The sequence below is a fragment of the Neodiprion virginianus genome, chromosome 4 (genome assembly GCF_021901495.1).
Source record: "Neodiprion virginianus isolate iyNeoVirg1 chromosome 4, iyNeoVirg1.1, whole genome shotgun sequence".
NCBI lineage: Eukaryota > Metazoa > Arthropoda > Insecta > Hymenoptera > Diprionidae > Neodiprion > Neodiprion virginianus.
The window spans coordinates 36,877,316-36,893,573 of NC_060880.1; the positions used below are offsets into that span (position 1 = coordinate 36,877,316).

At 36.2% G+C, this 16,258-nt stretch overlaps 3 protein-coding genes across 5 annotated transcripts in view; 1 reads left to right on the forward strand and 2 right to left on the reverse strand.

Moving 5' to 3' along the window:
* The window catches only part of LOC124302769 (elongation of very long chain fatty acids protein AAEL008004-like), a 56,114-nt gene extending 54,911 nt beyond the window's left edge, over nucleotides 1-1,203 (reverse strand). Inside the window, exon 1 of one of the 3 annotated variants that reach the window (XM_046759304.1) lies at nucleotides 1,007-1,203. In XM_046759304.1, coding sequence (XP_046615260.1) covers nucleotides 1,007-1,052 — 46 coding nt within the window. In that variant the 5' untranslated portion in view covers nucleotides 1,053-1,203. The remainder of the gene's footprint in view (nucleotides 1-1,006) is intronic. The other 2 variants (XM_046759302.1, XM_046759303.1) reach the window with 2 other exon arrangements.
* Nucleotides 1-16,258, forward strand: part of LOC124302903 (uncharacterized) — a 592,781-nt gene that overhangs the window by 284,431 nt on the left and 292,092 nt on the right. The gene's annotated exons all lie outside the window — the stretch shown is intronic.
* Nucleotides 4,087-10,924, reverse strand: LOC124302782 (elongation of very long chain fatty acids protein 4-like). Its single transcript, XM_046759341.1, has 4 exons — nucleotides 10,563-10,924; nucleotides 6,710-6,881; nucleotides 5,805-5,932; nucleotides 4,087-4,817 (listed from the first exon to the last, which is right to left on the reverse strand). Exons 1-4 carry the CDS (start codon nucleotides 10,728-10,730, stop codon nucleotides 4,572-4,574), a joined length of 714 nt encoding a protein of 237 aa, XP_046615297.1. The 5' UTR covers nucleotides 10,731-10,924; the 3' UTR covers nucleotides 4,087-4,571.

Genomic DNA, 16,258 nt, shown 5'->3' on the forward strand with positions numbered 1-16,258 from the left:
ACCGATTGTTCGATTCGATTGGGATTTGTTTTACAATTAGCCATGTTGTTAAGTATATAAGGTGTGCTTTAAACGGAGATGCAGAGTAGCAAAGTCACGTAATAACGCCCCCCCCCCCTACACGTGACGTCATGACAATTACAGGTAAACGCAAATGACGTCATGTGGGGGCACATTCACAATGGCGGAAGTAACAGTGGATGCGCAAGAACACACCTTATATAGGTATACTTACACCATGGTTTCAGCCAGAGGTATGTAGATCAAGGACATATCCTAGGCGTTGTGAAACATGCCACAGAGCGAAAGGGTTCATGTTACTGTCATCCACAATGCTTCCCATAAATCGATTAAAATAGAAAAAATATGTATGTAATTCATTTATTCAAGCTTCATGCTTGATTTACTTACATTTAAATAAAACAAAGTCTAATGGCAGTCGAATGATTGGTTGTCGAGTTATAAATTCACGGAATTCATCCACTACCTTTAGATACACTGACTATATAATAAACCTCCATAATAGACGACACAAATGGCCGTGAATCGATCAGAATCCGCCTCCTTTGGTGTATACAGAAATACATTGCAATTGTTTCAGAATTCCGTCTAAACACAACGGCATATTCGACAAGCACACTATACAGCGTACCAAAATCCATAATTTGCGTTTAATCTTTTATGCCGTAAGAGTTGTAGTACAAAACGTCGAGATTTTTTCAAAATAATGGTGAAAAAGTAAACTTCGGCGGGTTGCATGATACGCATAAGGGCTTTGATAATACTGAAAAACAGGGACATTTTACTCTGTCAGTAAAGACGCGTTATAGCATCCTCTTAAATGTGGGTTACACGGGGGATCAGCTACAATGGACCGGCATGCAACGCTCTTCCATAGATGTGTACCTTCATTCTATTTATTACACCGATGCCGAAGGAGAGAGAACAGAGTCGGATTTTAAACGAACCGATTCGGTTAAAAATAGTATAACGTACGCATATTTACCGAGTTGAGGGCAGTATGCAGTCGTCGGCTTCCCTTCGACGCTCATGGTTCCCTGACGGTGACGGTATATAATAAGACGTTACTCGTTCGTCGCCGTGTTTCGCACAACGCGGAATCTGCGCGTCGTCAAATATCAGTCATTCGCCCCTGCACCGACCTACACACGCGTTACATCACCGTCTGCAACGGATCGAAAACCTCCGCTTCTATGATCCTCTGCGTCCTCACCGAACTCGCCAATTAGGTATAATTACTCCAGTCTCGAACGGATTCCGTCTGTTTTTGTTTACCGTCCCATGTCGAACTAGTTTTTCTATCGTAGATACGAATGTCGAATAAATTCACCACCTTGAACCGTGTTTACTTCGACAGTCCAATTTCACTCGTTCCTCTATCCGAACGACCTGTTGTTTTCAGTCGTTCCGTTGATGGTTGTTTTGACTTCGCTTTACGACGACAATTACGGTAATTCCTCCGCCTCAAACAGCCACTGATCGCCCCTGCACGCGATTATCGTTTATCTCAATTTTATTATCATCCATTGTTTATTTCAGCAGCTGAGTAACATGTTTTATAGATGATTCTATACGATGTGTTCAACGACGATTGTTAACAGACGTGTGTGTTAATGTGCTGTAGGTCCAGTGTTGGCCAAGTCTTTAACGATTTTCAACAGCCGAAGAGTCAAACTATCAATTTACCGATTGTTTATTCGTGACGTTATAACGTATGAACTGAAATTCCACGTCAAGCGAACGTATTATACTCATAATTCTTAATTTCACTCAAATACCCCGAACACGCCGTAGTTGTGGCAAACTTACAAGGAACATTAAACGATGATGTAGTCAGTTGTGATTTATAGGTCCGAGGTCACGTGTATCCTTCATTGATTTAATTGTATAACACTTCCTTACATGTAGGTATGTGCATTATACATTTGCAAATACTTAGCAGTACACACCGATAATTTTCAACTGAATAACTGATGATGCACAGTAACATGCTCTACAATTATGCGAACTTTACACTCTCCGTTTCATTCATGTCGAGAACGTATAGATGTAACCGGGATTTACGAGCCTTACTGACACATACTGACGATGAATCGCACCAAGCGACTGCGGTGCAAGTTCCCGCAACCGGAATTGCGGTATGTTTGTAATGTGGCGTTACTATGTAATTGCCAGGTATTCGACACGAAGATCTCTTTGTAATATGACCCAGTTTCGATTTCGCATTGGTCACTAGTCCGCGAAGTGTTCAGCGTTGGGATGGGAAAATTTTGCACACGCATCTTCTGCTATGAGCCATGTGGAAGATACGTTATTATGCGACATGCAAATAAATCCTGATAATTGCATGTCTGGATTCGAAATTTCAAAATTTATTCAAGATCAGAACAAACAAGCCAATGAAGAAAAGAAACCCCGTCAAACCTCCATCTCTACAACATGATGTAAAGAATTTGGATCGTTTTGTTTTACTTTTTTGCAAAAGGAGCCATTGGCTGCATTTTATATATGTTTGAAGAAAGATTATAATGATGTATAAATATTGTGAAACAAGATTATGTTATTCGAAAATTATCTGGACCATTCAGCTTATTAAATATGCGCATATGGCAAATGTACGTTGATCTTCTGTTTATCGTATAATAATCAAACCATTATGGGTACATACATGGCTTCGAACATAGGTATACATGTTTTACGCAATACCATCAAATTCAAATCCGTTTATAATTGCTGCATTGGATAATTTACGAAAATAAATATAAACTTAACAAACTAATTAAGAAGCCGAGAAAAAACGTGAAATATCAGATAAGAATAAAATTTATTGAACAAGCTTGGATGACGATTCTCCTCGAGTTTCAGCGTTTGCATGCTGCAAAGATATTTCATACTATATTGAAATGATTGTATGTAAAACATAGCCACATCCATTATTAAAAATTCTACGTATTAAAAACTGGTTTAGCCTGTCTACAATATTTAATGCGGACTGAGATTTAGCTATCCTACCGCATCCCGAAACCACACAGATTAAGTATTTTGACCTTTTTTGCTATTTGTCTGTTTTTTTTTTTTTTTTTATCGCTGCATTCATTTTAACACTGTATTTAATCTAAACCCGATGTCGAAACATCACATCCTGTATTCTCGGCAAAATTCAACGGTAAAACCACATCATAAAATCGGAGATAAAATGACATCAAAGTCAGCAATACCAATGAACAAATGTTTGTAAAAACTGCTCCAGTCTAGTATGCTTCGATCGAGTGGAGAATAACCCTTGTTGCGTGAAAAGTGGAAAGTTAAAAGAAATCTTCACCCGACTCTCATATTATCATACAAATTGATCGTCTGAAGCAAGGTTTGAATTGGACACTACTTCCACATATTATATCTACGAATGAAGTTACATATCGATCACACTATCGATATTATTTGCTCTTGAATTTGAGGAGTTTCTTTTTTGGGCAGTAAAATATACAAAATTCAAACCCTTCTCAATTTTAATGACAACGTATAGCATTTTTGTATACACCTACATTGTATATTTCATGTACTACGAAATGAATTAATATATACAATACAGATAACACGTTATCGATGGCGTAAAAATCATATGCTTCATTACACGATGCGATAAGATAACGCTTCAGTTACGCGTTGAGTTATACCTGGATTTCTACGTGATGATAACAGTACGCAATAACTACGAGTCCGTCACCTTATATATTGGTCATGGATTATTGAACGCAGGATATTATATTAATGTAACACCTTAAGTCACTGAATCAACACGAAACCAAGTTTGCGAATGGAATTTAGCGTGACGATATATGTACAATTATAATCAGAATAACTTCCTATTTTGCTTTTTTGCATTAACTGCTTACACGTGTAGGCACTCTGTCCGGGAATTCCGCCAGTTTCTTTGATTATTTTTTATTTTTTTTTCTTATTTTTACTGCGTAAATTATCAATTTGGTTATTTTGTTTGTGACATAAATTATAATTTTTTTTTAATATCATACATTGCGATAGAATTGGACTTGACTTAAGAAAAAAAAAAAAAAAAAAATGACAACATCTCGTCCTGAAATCTCAAATATGGTTATGTTGACGATACGGAGACGAGTGTTTGCAACGATAATAGTTTGCTGATACATACAAACATCACGATGAGCTCAAGTTGCAGGAGCTGTTTCAGACAGAACACATCTAGCTTTCACAACTTCGTCATGATCCGGTTGGATGACCTTTGAGAGACATAATTTTGCACAAACAAATCGAAAACTCTGAAAATTCATAGCCACATCGTTTTAAGTTCGTAAACCAGGATTATACTGTAAGTATCCGGTTACACGTACAACCGTGAGAATAAAAATTCCCAGCGGTAATTAAGTTGCCGCTTTTTATTTCCTCTCCAAATCGATTTCGAACAACCGTCAATCGGCCCTGATGACTCGAGTGATCATTGGTTGCGTGATACGTAATCGATCTGGGGAAATAACCAAAACCGTGTCCCGATCGCCGTGTTCCTGGAACCTCGATCACGATCGTTTTTTGCCTTCGTCCTGCCTAACGATCCATTTGGCGTCCGATTCTCGGGCCTTCGAACGATTCCCGCCCATGATGCGTTTCCGGTTGGGTTTGCCGTAGGCCTGCCGGTAGAAGCCCAGAAACAGGACGATCAGGGTGAGGTTGTAGAAAAACGCAACGTGAGCAAGCCATCTCGGTCTTGCGCAGCCTCTGTAGAGAAGATAAGCGACTTGGGAACCAACGACGATAAACTGTACCTATAACAGAGTGAAAATCAAATGAAAACCGAAGTGGATTAAAAAACTAGAGATCCGAGATATTTTTTTAACTCAACGTTTTACGAAAATTTCACTCCACCTTCCCTCAAGACAATGCTGATCGTAAGATTTTCAAAAGAAAAAACAGTCGTTGAATATTTCTGATAAGAAGAGGTTGATGATAAAGTTTCATAAATCTTAGGGAGGTCGTTTGCTAGTAAATCCAATTCAAAAACTTGTTATGCCACAGCCGAAGAAGCTCCTCCCCAATAATAATTACACACAGTGTAGTTTGAAAGTGTCATAACTTCGACTCAATCGCCGTAAATTTCTTGAAATTTACCCAGTAATTTAATGACACTCGTTACATCGGCTGTGATATTTTCGAGAAGTTCATCACCGGTATTTAACAATTGATTTTTATCACCAGCTTATTAAAGGAATTGATTTTAACGAACTTGTTGGAAATTTAAAATCGAAAGGCTGCAGAATTGTATAAAAACAAATTCTTTCTTCAAATGTGTATCGAGTGTATAATCGAATTGTCGGAATACTTAAGATCTCTTTAACATTAGAATTATACGGATGTATACCTTATACACACTATGAGACAAGAGGAATGATATTCCGATAATAATCACGTTTCAAAAAAGTCGTTCGGATCCTATAATCAGTATTTTTTAATATCGTAATTAAATTTTTTTTTTTCTTTTTTTTTAATATTATTCTACTTCCATCACGAGTCTGTTATTGTACGTAAAGTATTTTTCTCTCACGGAATGTCCCTGAAAATCATCAGAGCTACACGTAACGGAACTCATTACTTATAACCTTATCCGGGAAGTTATAAACATATTTTATATATCCATATTGTATATATAGTTTTCAAATTATAGCAATGACAGCCGTTCGATTAATTGTAAGCTTACGATTCACCGAATGATTGTTGTACATACGTAGATATGGCTCAAACATAAATAATCTCACCAGTTGAATTTGTGTCAAGTATTTTTTCCACCATAAGTATTTGCGGTACGATGACCCGAGGGCCGAGATCAGGTAGTAAAGGTACATCACGACGTGTATTCCGGCGTTGATGGCGACGCTTGGCCAAGCTGTGTACAAAATCGGCTATTATAATTATAATTAGCCAAGACTGACGTGCGAGTTTCGCGTATTCGGCGTTATTCTTTCCATCAATCAACCGCCGCCCGGGTTAAATTCGGTTTTCGGCCGAATGGATTTCGTGGTGAGATTGAAGAGAGCTACGTCGTTGCAAGAGTGGCGATATTGCTATACGTGTTTTACATTCCGTCAATTTGTTTGCAGACCCATGTATAATATCTGTAAACACCGCGGAGCGGTAATTATACGTCGCAGGTTCACGGTTCGCGAATACCGATTTTTTTTACCAAATCAAACAAACAAACAAAAAGCCAAGCAAAAAAAAAAAATACCCATCAAAAGGAAACGCGCAGATTTGAATTGCAGGACCAAACATCGCAGGTAGTACACTTGGGGACAATGAATCTGAGACAACTAATTTTTTACACTAGACAGTTATGTTGGCAACGCCGAGAAACCTGCAGCGCCACAGTCTGCCGAGCGCGAAACAAACGCAATCTCAATAAACGTAACATGACCCATGACCGTCGAATCTAACCTTAGAATTGACGTGTCAATCCAACAAGTCATTATCCCCGCGCTCCCCGCGCTCCCCGCGGTATTCTAAGGTTAAATTCGACGGTCATGGGTTATGTTACGTTTATTGAGATTGAGTTAGTTTCGCGCTCAGCCGACTGTGGCGCTGCAGGTTTCTCGGCGTTGCCAACATAACTGTCTAGTGTAAAAAATTAGTTGTCTCAGATTCATTGTTACCAAGTGTACGGTACCTTGGCCTCCGGGTGTGTAGAGCGTCCCGAGGTACCAAGCCATCAGCATCGCCAAGTGGTGATAGACGTGGAGGAACGTTATCTGCTCGTTTTTTTTTCGCAGTACGAAAAACACCGTGTCCATCAGGTCGATCATTTTGTTGAGATAAAAAAGCCAGACCGCTCTCGCAAGCTGTAACGAAACAAATATTTTTTATGTTTATTGTATATTTTTTTTCAAATCTCGAATACGACATGACTTTTACATACATAGTTATTTATGTCACGCGTGTACGTGATATAATTTCATTACACACATGACGCAGCGGATATCGCGCAAGATCATCGTGCCTTCACGGTTTTAGATTTATTTAATTATACGCTGTCGTTTGACGCATTTCGTGACATATTTTTCATACATTACGTGAAATTCTTGAATTTTAAATACGTGACGTGTCAATATGTTTGTATCCCGGACTCGGCGTCGGAATTGATGAGATTCGAATGCGTTGTAAGACGTACAGGCATTACGATCATCCTTGGTACGAGCACGTGATAATTTGCGACTCGTTGATATTTCAGGAATAACCAATCGGGGAATAATGGTAATTAATTGAATTTACGGTTTCATATGTGTGCATGTATGTTGAAAATGATTTAAACCATTCAGTCATAGTGGTAGGAGTATTCTTACCATTTAATTTATATCCGCTTTTTTATGTCTAGAGAACTTTTCAACATATTTCTTTGCGGTTTTTTGCTATTTCTGGTAGCATACTAATAGGTTTGTAAATTATTATTATTAGAAACAAATTGATTGAAAAATATTGGGAAAATTGAAGGAACAAGTCATTTCTGAGAAAGTTACCCCTCTACACGTATACATCATGTTTTACGTGAATTATAAGTTCTTGGGATTCTTGATTACGAATCTGAAATCGGATTTTGCATAGTTTTTTTGACCGTATTCCATCAAATTTGAAATTTTCGACCACCATATTGGATCCACCATCTTAAAGTTTTGAAATTTGGTTTCAGATTCGTTATTAACGATCCCAAAGATCATAAAATACCAACTTGTAATAAAAGTTAACTCAGCACAATAATGTGTGACTCAAAATCGCATGGCTAGACTGTCTAAAAGTGCAGGTATTTTATATCGCCGTTATATACAAAGTGTGACGTTTTCCTTTTAATTATATTTCATACAACGATGGCGGTATAATTTTGGTATGGAACGTCATCGCTGGAAATACTTGGTTTTTATTAAATCGATCTATTTGTTCCGAATCGTCATTAACCTTCTAAGATAGCGTATAATATATCAATTAAAGAGATAGATGGGATAAAAATCGACCCTTTTTATTTATTTTACTGCGAGATTCTTGCACATCGAGTTTTTACCAAATTTACGTATTTGCGAGCTACGACAATCTCCAAGTCTGAAAACATAACAACGAATAGTATTGAAACAAAGACGACAACTCAGATATTGATGTTTAAATTTAAATCTCTTTGATATTATTAAGAACTTAGCAGATTATGTTGGATTTGTAGTTTTATTCATTGGCTCATTTTATTCGGAAGATTTTTTGCTAGAATCCCGTTGCGTGACTTTCTTCAGAAATCATGATTAAGTATTCAATCACAGAAACTCGCATCGATATTAATTATAATCAACAAAATCTGTCGTTATCATCGTTTCGAAGCGATTTTAAATAAAACATAGGTATCCAAGCTTTCACTTAAAAATTCATTACCAACGTTTTATTTTTGAAAGTTTAAAAAAATTGGCCCAGCCTACGAATATATCAATTGGATCTCAAAATACTAAAATCGATAAAAAGTAACGGCTCAAAAGTTTTTCTCTCATCGACCTACTCAAGTAAACTCGTTCCCCGGATCAAATGTCGTGCATCACGTTAACGGACTTACTGTAATTTGGTTTTTGGCGAATTGCTTATTCGGATATTAGATACATTACACATATAGCGTATCAGTGACTTCTGCAAGCGGCAAAAAGCGAGGATAAAAATCACCGTCGATAAATCAAAAGCGGTAGTGAAATTTATTCAAACATTAGGATGTAGTATCGAGTTAATGCCGCGACGTAGAAGTCGTCGTACTCCATTACATCAGCTGCTATTACTTATTGCCGGTAATCATATCCCGAACATCAACTTCCTTTTTTATTCGGCGCAAATTTATCCATCCAACATTCGTCTCCTCTTGACACGAAGAAGAATGTCTACTTCAATTTTGAGTAATTTTTTTCTCGTTATTATACCACTGCGCACTTATCTTACACCTGTATGCGTCGATGTATATGTCCAATCTACCTTCAGGCAAAACAAGCCTGCTGTACCGTTTATCCGTCATCTATAATACAGGCAAAGATAAATGTTGCAGAACCGCGAAACGGCGATAAATCGAACGTCAATAATATAGCAAATGGCCAAGGGCAAGGATCGGTAGCCGTGAATTGGATCATAAACTCTTTACGCCAAGATTTTAATACGTATAGGTATATAGTTACAGGCACTTACAATTAGACAGGTAACTATACATATACTGGCGTATGAAACTTGAGCTATTAGCCTCGTTTTTCAATTCGGCACATTTGTGCGTCAATTTAGCCGGTCGCAAAAAATCGATGCCAGAACAAAAAATAAAAATAAAGAAAAAAACAACAGAAAAAATTAACGAACAAAGTGGGAAAGAAAGACAAAAAATACACAACCGATCGTTTAACGAACCTAATCACGGTCTATAAGGTATAGATAAGAATTTAACGGATCACCCTGAATCAGCGATTAGTATCGAGTGAATTCATGATGATGATGATGATTCATTAATTATTCTCCGTTACCTTCGAGAGCTTGAAGGTTTTCGTCAGAGTTCGTTCATGCCGCAAACAGGCGTATAACGCATGGACGTATGTACATAGATTGTCGATGATTACCGGCCAATGTAATTATAATTCATTGACATTGAACGGAGTTATAATGGAGTCCTTGCACTAATCACTACCCGGGGCATTGAAAGTCACGATTAACCCTCCGCCATTACATGCAGTATAACGATGACGGATAAAGTTTACGTAAGTTTGAAGTCAAAAGCGATGCACAGGATGACCTCATGGAGGGTTGGTTGGTCAAACGGATCGATATCTTTTACTAATTTCATTGCAAGATATTCGACCACGTAATATTGAGTATTCATCAAAATGTAAAGAGATCGTCCACTTTGTACACTGAGAAAAATTTCATTTGTTATAGTAACTAGAATAATTCTTTAAAACAGGAATTTTTAAAAAAAACTGTTTGAATGTTGTTGGAATTACGAAAAACGCGGTACGCCGAACCATTTTGCGCTATCGTCGATCCTTTTTTGGTTATTGCAATATAAAAACAGTTTCTTTGGTTTACTCAACTTTTTTAGATAAATAAGGCTTTAACGTCAATTTATCGTTGCACAAGCGTTAAATTTTCGCAACAGTTGCAAAAAAAATATAATAACAGTGATCGCAATGAGAAAGAATAGTAACGGATACTAGACTTTCCAGTAAAAGCTACAAAGTTCATTTTAATCTTCTACCTAGAACTATATCTTTCGATTATGGTAAACAATGAAAATAGTTGAGACTGAGCGGTAACCGGAACTAAAAATTTCTCTCAGTGTAATTTACGAATATAGTAGATACCGGTAACGAGTATCAAATCTCTGAATGTCTGGTAATAAAATGAATAAAAATAATCGACTTTAGTCCAAACAACCTCGCGAAGATCTCTATGCTCGTTATTTCGAACGATTTCCCGCGTACTTCCCGTAATAAAAATAAAATAAAAAAATAAAACACAAAGTGCCAACTCACCCTCGTTTTCGTGGGTTCCAGCCTTTGCGACCGGCCGCAAAAAGGGCTGAACATCCCGGTCGAGACGCAGGCGAGAACTTCGGCGAGGATGTAGGCGTTCATGGTGATCTGCACTAGGTTGTAGCACACCAAAATACCCCTGAGACCGAACGGCGATGCGCTCTTCATTCGGCGCTTGCCGTAGCTGAGAATAAGGCCGTAACCGAGGTACAAGAGCACGACAATCGACGGATTATGGAGGCCAGGCCAACCCTCGACGGTTTCGTCTTAAAACGGAACGATGTTGTTGTAATTAAGTATCAGGTATACCTGGCTACAATATTTTGAAAACGTTTCTTTTTCCCGCCCCGGATATCATTTGATTTCGGGGTTTTTGAGACCGATTCGCAGACTTGGTCACTGTTCATGAAATTCCTATCGACGTAGGTTTTTGTTAAGATTTTTTTTTTTTTGGTTTTTCCTTTTGCAGCCACACCGAGAAAAATTTCATTTGTTACGACAACTAGAAATATTCGGTAAAACAGGAATTTTTAAAAAAAACTGTTTGAATGTTGTTGGAATTACGAAAAACGCGGTACGCCGAACCATTTTGCGCTATCGTCGATCCTTTTTTGGTTATTGCAATGCAAAAACAGTTTCTTTGGTTTACTCAACTTTTTCAGTTAAACAAGGCTTTAACGTCAATTTATCGTTGCACAAGCGTTAAATTCTCGCTATAGTTGCAAGAAAATATAGCAACAGTGATAGTAATGTGAAAAAATAGTAACGGATACTGGACTTTCCGGTAACAGCTGGAAAACTAATTTTTATTTTCTACCTAGTACTATATTTTTCGATTGTGGTAAAAAATGAAAATAATCAAGGACTGAGCGGTAACCGGAACTAAAAATTTTCCTCGGTGCTCTTTACTAACCTGGTTTCCCTATGTACTGTTCAAGGAAATTGGGTATTGGTTGATCAAACATTTTCACACTTTCTATGCGTATACTCTTCTTGAAATTGATCAAATTGTGCAAGATTTTCGTTGCTCCGCCGATCAATTTTCGCTAGTTTGCGTGCAGCATGTCATGATACCAAAGGCATTCACAGTAAGAAGTGAAGGTTGAATCGGTAGTAGTGTGTTTTTTATATTTTAGTACCTTTTTTCTCCACCGTATGCGTATATTGATTTTTAATCGCGATTCACGTTTTTATCTATCTATTATTAATAATATCATAGCTTTCGGATCAAGCCCACTGTATGACCTTCTGAGGAATTTATGTACGCCATAAATTATACTACCTACGTATAAAACGTGAGTTGTGTACCAAAATATTATTGAAATAAGTAACAAATATATAGACATAATGTTATGTATTGCACATATATAAATTTTGACAACTCGTTTTGTCCGGTAGATAATAAGATAGATAATAAGGTAGATAAATTTATCGATTGTCGATAAAATAATTTTCTTTCTTATTAATTTGGCGATGTTCTTTTTTTCACCAGATCGCTAGTCACATTTATCTGTATATTATTATCCCCGGTATTGCGAACGTTGCACGTGTATATTATTTTGGCAATCGTTTAAAATTGTCGCCACAGGCTTATACCTGTATTACAATAAAAAAAACATGCGTCATTGTTGACGCGACATGTATAATTGCCAGACTGGCATACGCAGTCTTGGTATCCATTATACACACCTCTCTTTTAACCGAATCTTTCATGGTTTTTAAAGAATCTCACGAACTACTTCGTTCACCTTCTCTTTCAAAGAAGTTGTCATTAATTATCGGGAAATTATCAGAGACGGATTGAAGCGGAAAATTATTCCCGAATCATGCATAGACGTATAAAGACGAGGTATTTTTTCTTTCGATTGAATAGTCGAATACCGATTAACTGAAAAGTCTCAAAGTTCAACGACTGTATTACGCGCAATACAAAAGCCTGCAATTGTATAAGTGTATATTCGACAGTTAACATACATACTAATCAAGGATGTGATATTGAAAATTGAAATGTTTCTGCCGTGTCGTAAGTTTATCAACGAGTCGTTCAACCCGCGTCATTGAGCCGTGTAACACGAGGTTGGAGGTCGTTAAATCATTACTTAGTAACGTCATGCTTCACAATTGCGGGAAAAAGGCGTTTTAGTTTCTTGCACTGGTGTTATGAATAAATATCGTTACGTACTAATAACGAATGTACGAACGATCTTTCTATACATACATACACACCGCATCGTTTCATAGTAAATGATATGATCGTGATCGTTAATTATAGTCCTTCATTTTTATCGATTGCGATACGTGATACAGAAATGTTTGGAAAAATTTTCCGTTCAAGTCGTTGGCCATGGATCCCCTTCTCTATGATCCAAAAAGCACTATTGACGCGATAATGGAATGTGACCGTCGATGATGGCGTCAACCTTTTTCTTTCCGTTATAATCATCTAATTCAACCTTCAACGCAGGCGTTCATTTCGATCGAGAATTTTCAAACAAGATGATTCACTTTCCGATTCTACAACTATAGGATTGATTTTTAAATCGTTCTCTAGGGGGTGCAAAAAATGCCCATCTTTCATCTTCTTGGACTATTGAATTTGACGAGGTGATTGTGTTCTCTTTAACTCTTCTACAGCGTTTTAAGATGCTATGATATTTCTAAAACCGAAGGAAAGATTTTCATTTTTTAAAAGGTTGGCATTATTGTTTGATTCACAATCAGCGTTCCGAAGACTACTAATAAGAAGAAAAAAAAATTGCAATCAAAATTATCACCACCGCCATTAAACAATTTGTCTCTGGTATACGTTGAATGTTATTTTTACATTAAATCAAGAGATACGAAACTGTCTCGCACAAAGTACATTCCAAAAATTAAAAATCTAGAGTTGCACTCTCTCAATTCTGCGCACATGCAAACAAGAATATCGTTTTATAATTATAAACGTTATTCACAGTCAATTATACGAGCGGAATTTCGTTTTCGTGAAGAATACCGAGAATTTTAATTTCATATTAAAATTAAGTTCAGATGGATAATTGGAACGTTATTAATTCATTATTATGAATTATATAGTAAGCCAATTGGCCTCGTGGAATTAGGAAGTCCTATTTACAGCTTTTATCCGTAATATAAGAATACCGTTATATCTATAATATTTTATCACCATGTAAAAACGTCTTTATATATACATAAATAAGCACTATACGTATACATGCCTTTTATGTCTCTGATAACCATATGTGGTTGATGGGACGTTTTGAATGAAAAAAAAAAAAACTTCCAGAAGAAAGAAAACTCTTTCTTAGATTGCGCGAAATCTTGAGGTTCGTATAATAATGCTTTTCACCGATATTTTATTATAGGTTATGAATTTTATTTTATTTATTTAAATTTCTCTTGTATAATTCTCCCCAATTATGTACAAAAATATAATGAGAATCAATGATTAGATTGCAGAGTTTTTAATATATGCAAATATATATAATATTATATCTATACATATAATATATGCGTATATACATTAATATTATACGTATATACAATATTAAGCATATAATAGGTACGTACATGAAAATGCTAGTATTTATTATTATTATTATCATTATAATTTTTATAAGTCGCTTCCATCGTGTCACTCATACGTTACACACAGGTATATGCACATAATAATAACAATAATAAATTGTCATTCCGTAATTGGTATTTATAAAAAAAATTTATTTTTAATTTAAATTATATTAATTTATACATATATATATATATATATATATATATCCTGTATATTAAGGTGATCCTTGTTTAGGGTGTTGGCGAATTTTCACCAGCTCACGCCCCAAGTTAACTTCAAATAATTCAAAAACAATTCACTCATTTTTTCAGATTTTTATCTCAACTCTAACCCTTCCCAATAAGACGATAGATTTCCCTATTGAAAATACACGTGTATTCACCAAAGCCTCGCAGTTACACATTTTTTTTTTTATAACATTATTACTCTTACAATAAAACATATACTGAGAATCTGGCCGAAATTCACCCTCTTACAGGCACGGGTTAGAATTGACATAAGTATCTGAATAGATCAGGCAATTGTTTGGGAATTATTTGAAGTCGATTTAGGGGGTGAGCCGGAAGAAATTCGTCAATATCCTAAATAAGGATCACCCTAATATACAGTATATACACGTAATATATTACTAAAGATAAAACTGAGAAAAAAAAGAACAGTGAAAGAAATTGAAAATTAAAGAATAAAACAATGTAGCAGTATAGTATTATTATTATTATTATTATTATTATTATTATTATTATCGTCATAATAGTATGTACAAAGAGGTATGTTTATTTTAACTAACTATTTGTATGTATAATGTATACAAACGAGAAGAGCGTTTATGGAAACAGATCAGCTTGGCGTTTGTGTGTTCGTGAGTGTGAGTGTGTGTGTGTGATGTGTGCGTGTTCGCTTAGTTCATCATAATATATATATATATATAATATACCTATGTGCACATATACATATTTATATTATCGTTAGATCACTATTCCATGTGAATTGAATGCATTAGAAATAACGGTATGACAGTATTTATATGCATATGTATATGTGTGACCAGAGTCGAGGACTGAACTGAACTTGTAATCGACATCCTCAAAATGCTTTCAACCTTATTATCTATAATGTTTATAATATAACAAGGAAGAGACACCGCATGGCTGACTGATGAGATCTTCTGGCGCGTTGGATAGATTCCGTCTTCGCTAACAATAAGACTGCAGTATCCAAAGTTAGAGCAATATTTTTATTTTTCGGGGAAGCTTTTTTCTTTCCGTACGTTGTTTTTACCCCTCTTTGTGAATTCAAGACGATTATTGGTCCCTCGCGACCATGGACTTGTGATATCTTTCAAACGAAAATCATTATACGAGAACGATTACAATTAGGTGTAATATCACTTTGAATGGTGGTGGCGGTTTGATTATTGAAAAAATTCAAACTCTCCGAATTCCGGGCGCTTCGAAAGTTGACCAAATTGCTTTCAAGACCCTGCTCATTCAAAATATCTAATAAAATGGCCTAATACAGGAGTGTAACGAGTTACAGTCACGAACAAGCCACGATTACACATTGTCTCAAACTTTGCCTCTTGCGACGAATCCTTCAACTTCTACAAATACACACAGTCTAGTGGAGTAATAATATATAAAGTCTCCGGTAAAGCATCCCTAGACACCAGGTTCGATTCCTGGCTTCGTCGTTAATTTTTCGAGTCGACTAAAATTTTCGAATTTGCATTCTCTATTCAAACTATCGACGTGGACACACCGATTTACAATCAATGATATCAAATAATTTTCGCTACTTTGGGTAGATCGGAAGTAGGAAAGATCGATAATGAGACAAAGCCGTTAGTTTTTACTCTTCAAGCCTGAATAAATTAGCCGATTTTACTTTGATGCACTTGGCGTCACACGTTGAATGAGAAGCGCTTTAAGATAATTCAAACTTTGTTTGCACCCAGTTTTGTTATGATCTACTTGAAAAACAATACCTAGTAATACGCATGGAAGCATGTGTACAATGTGTGAAATTCGATCAATTTCACAATTAAATGCATCGGTTTATGTGTAATATATTGTTTATAAACGGATAACGGAGAGTTGCTTCCAAAATTAAGTATCGTCATTCTGTG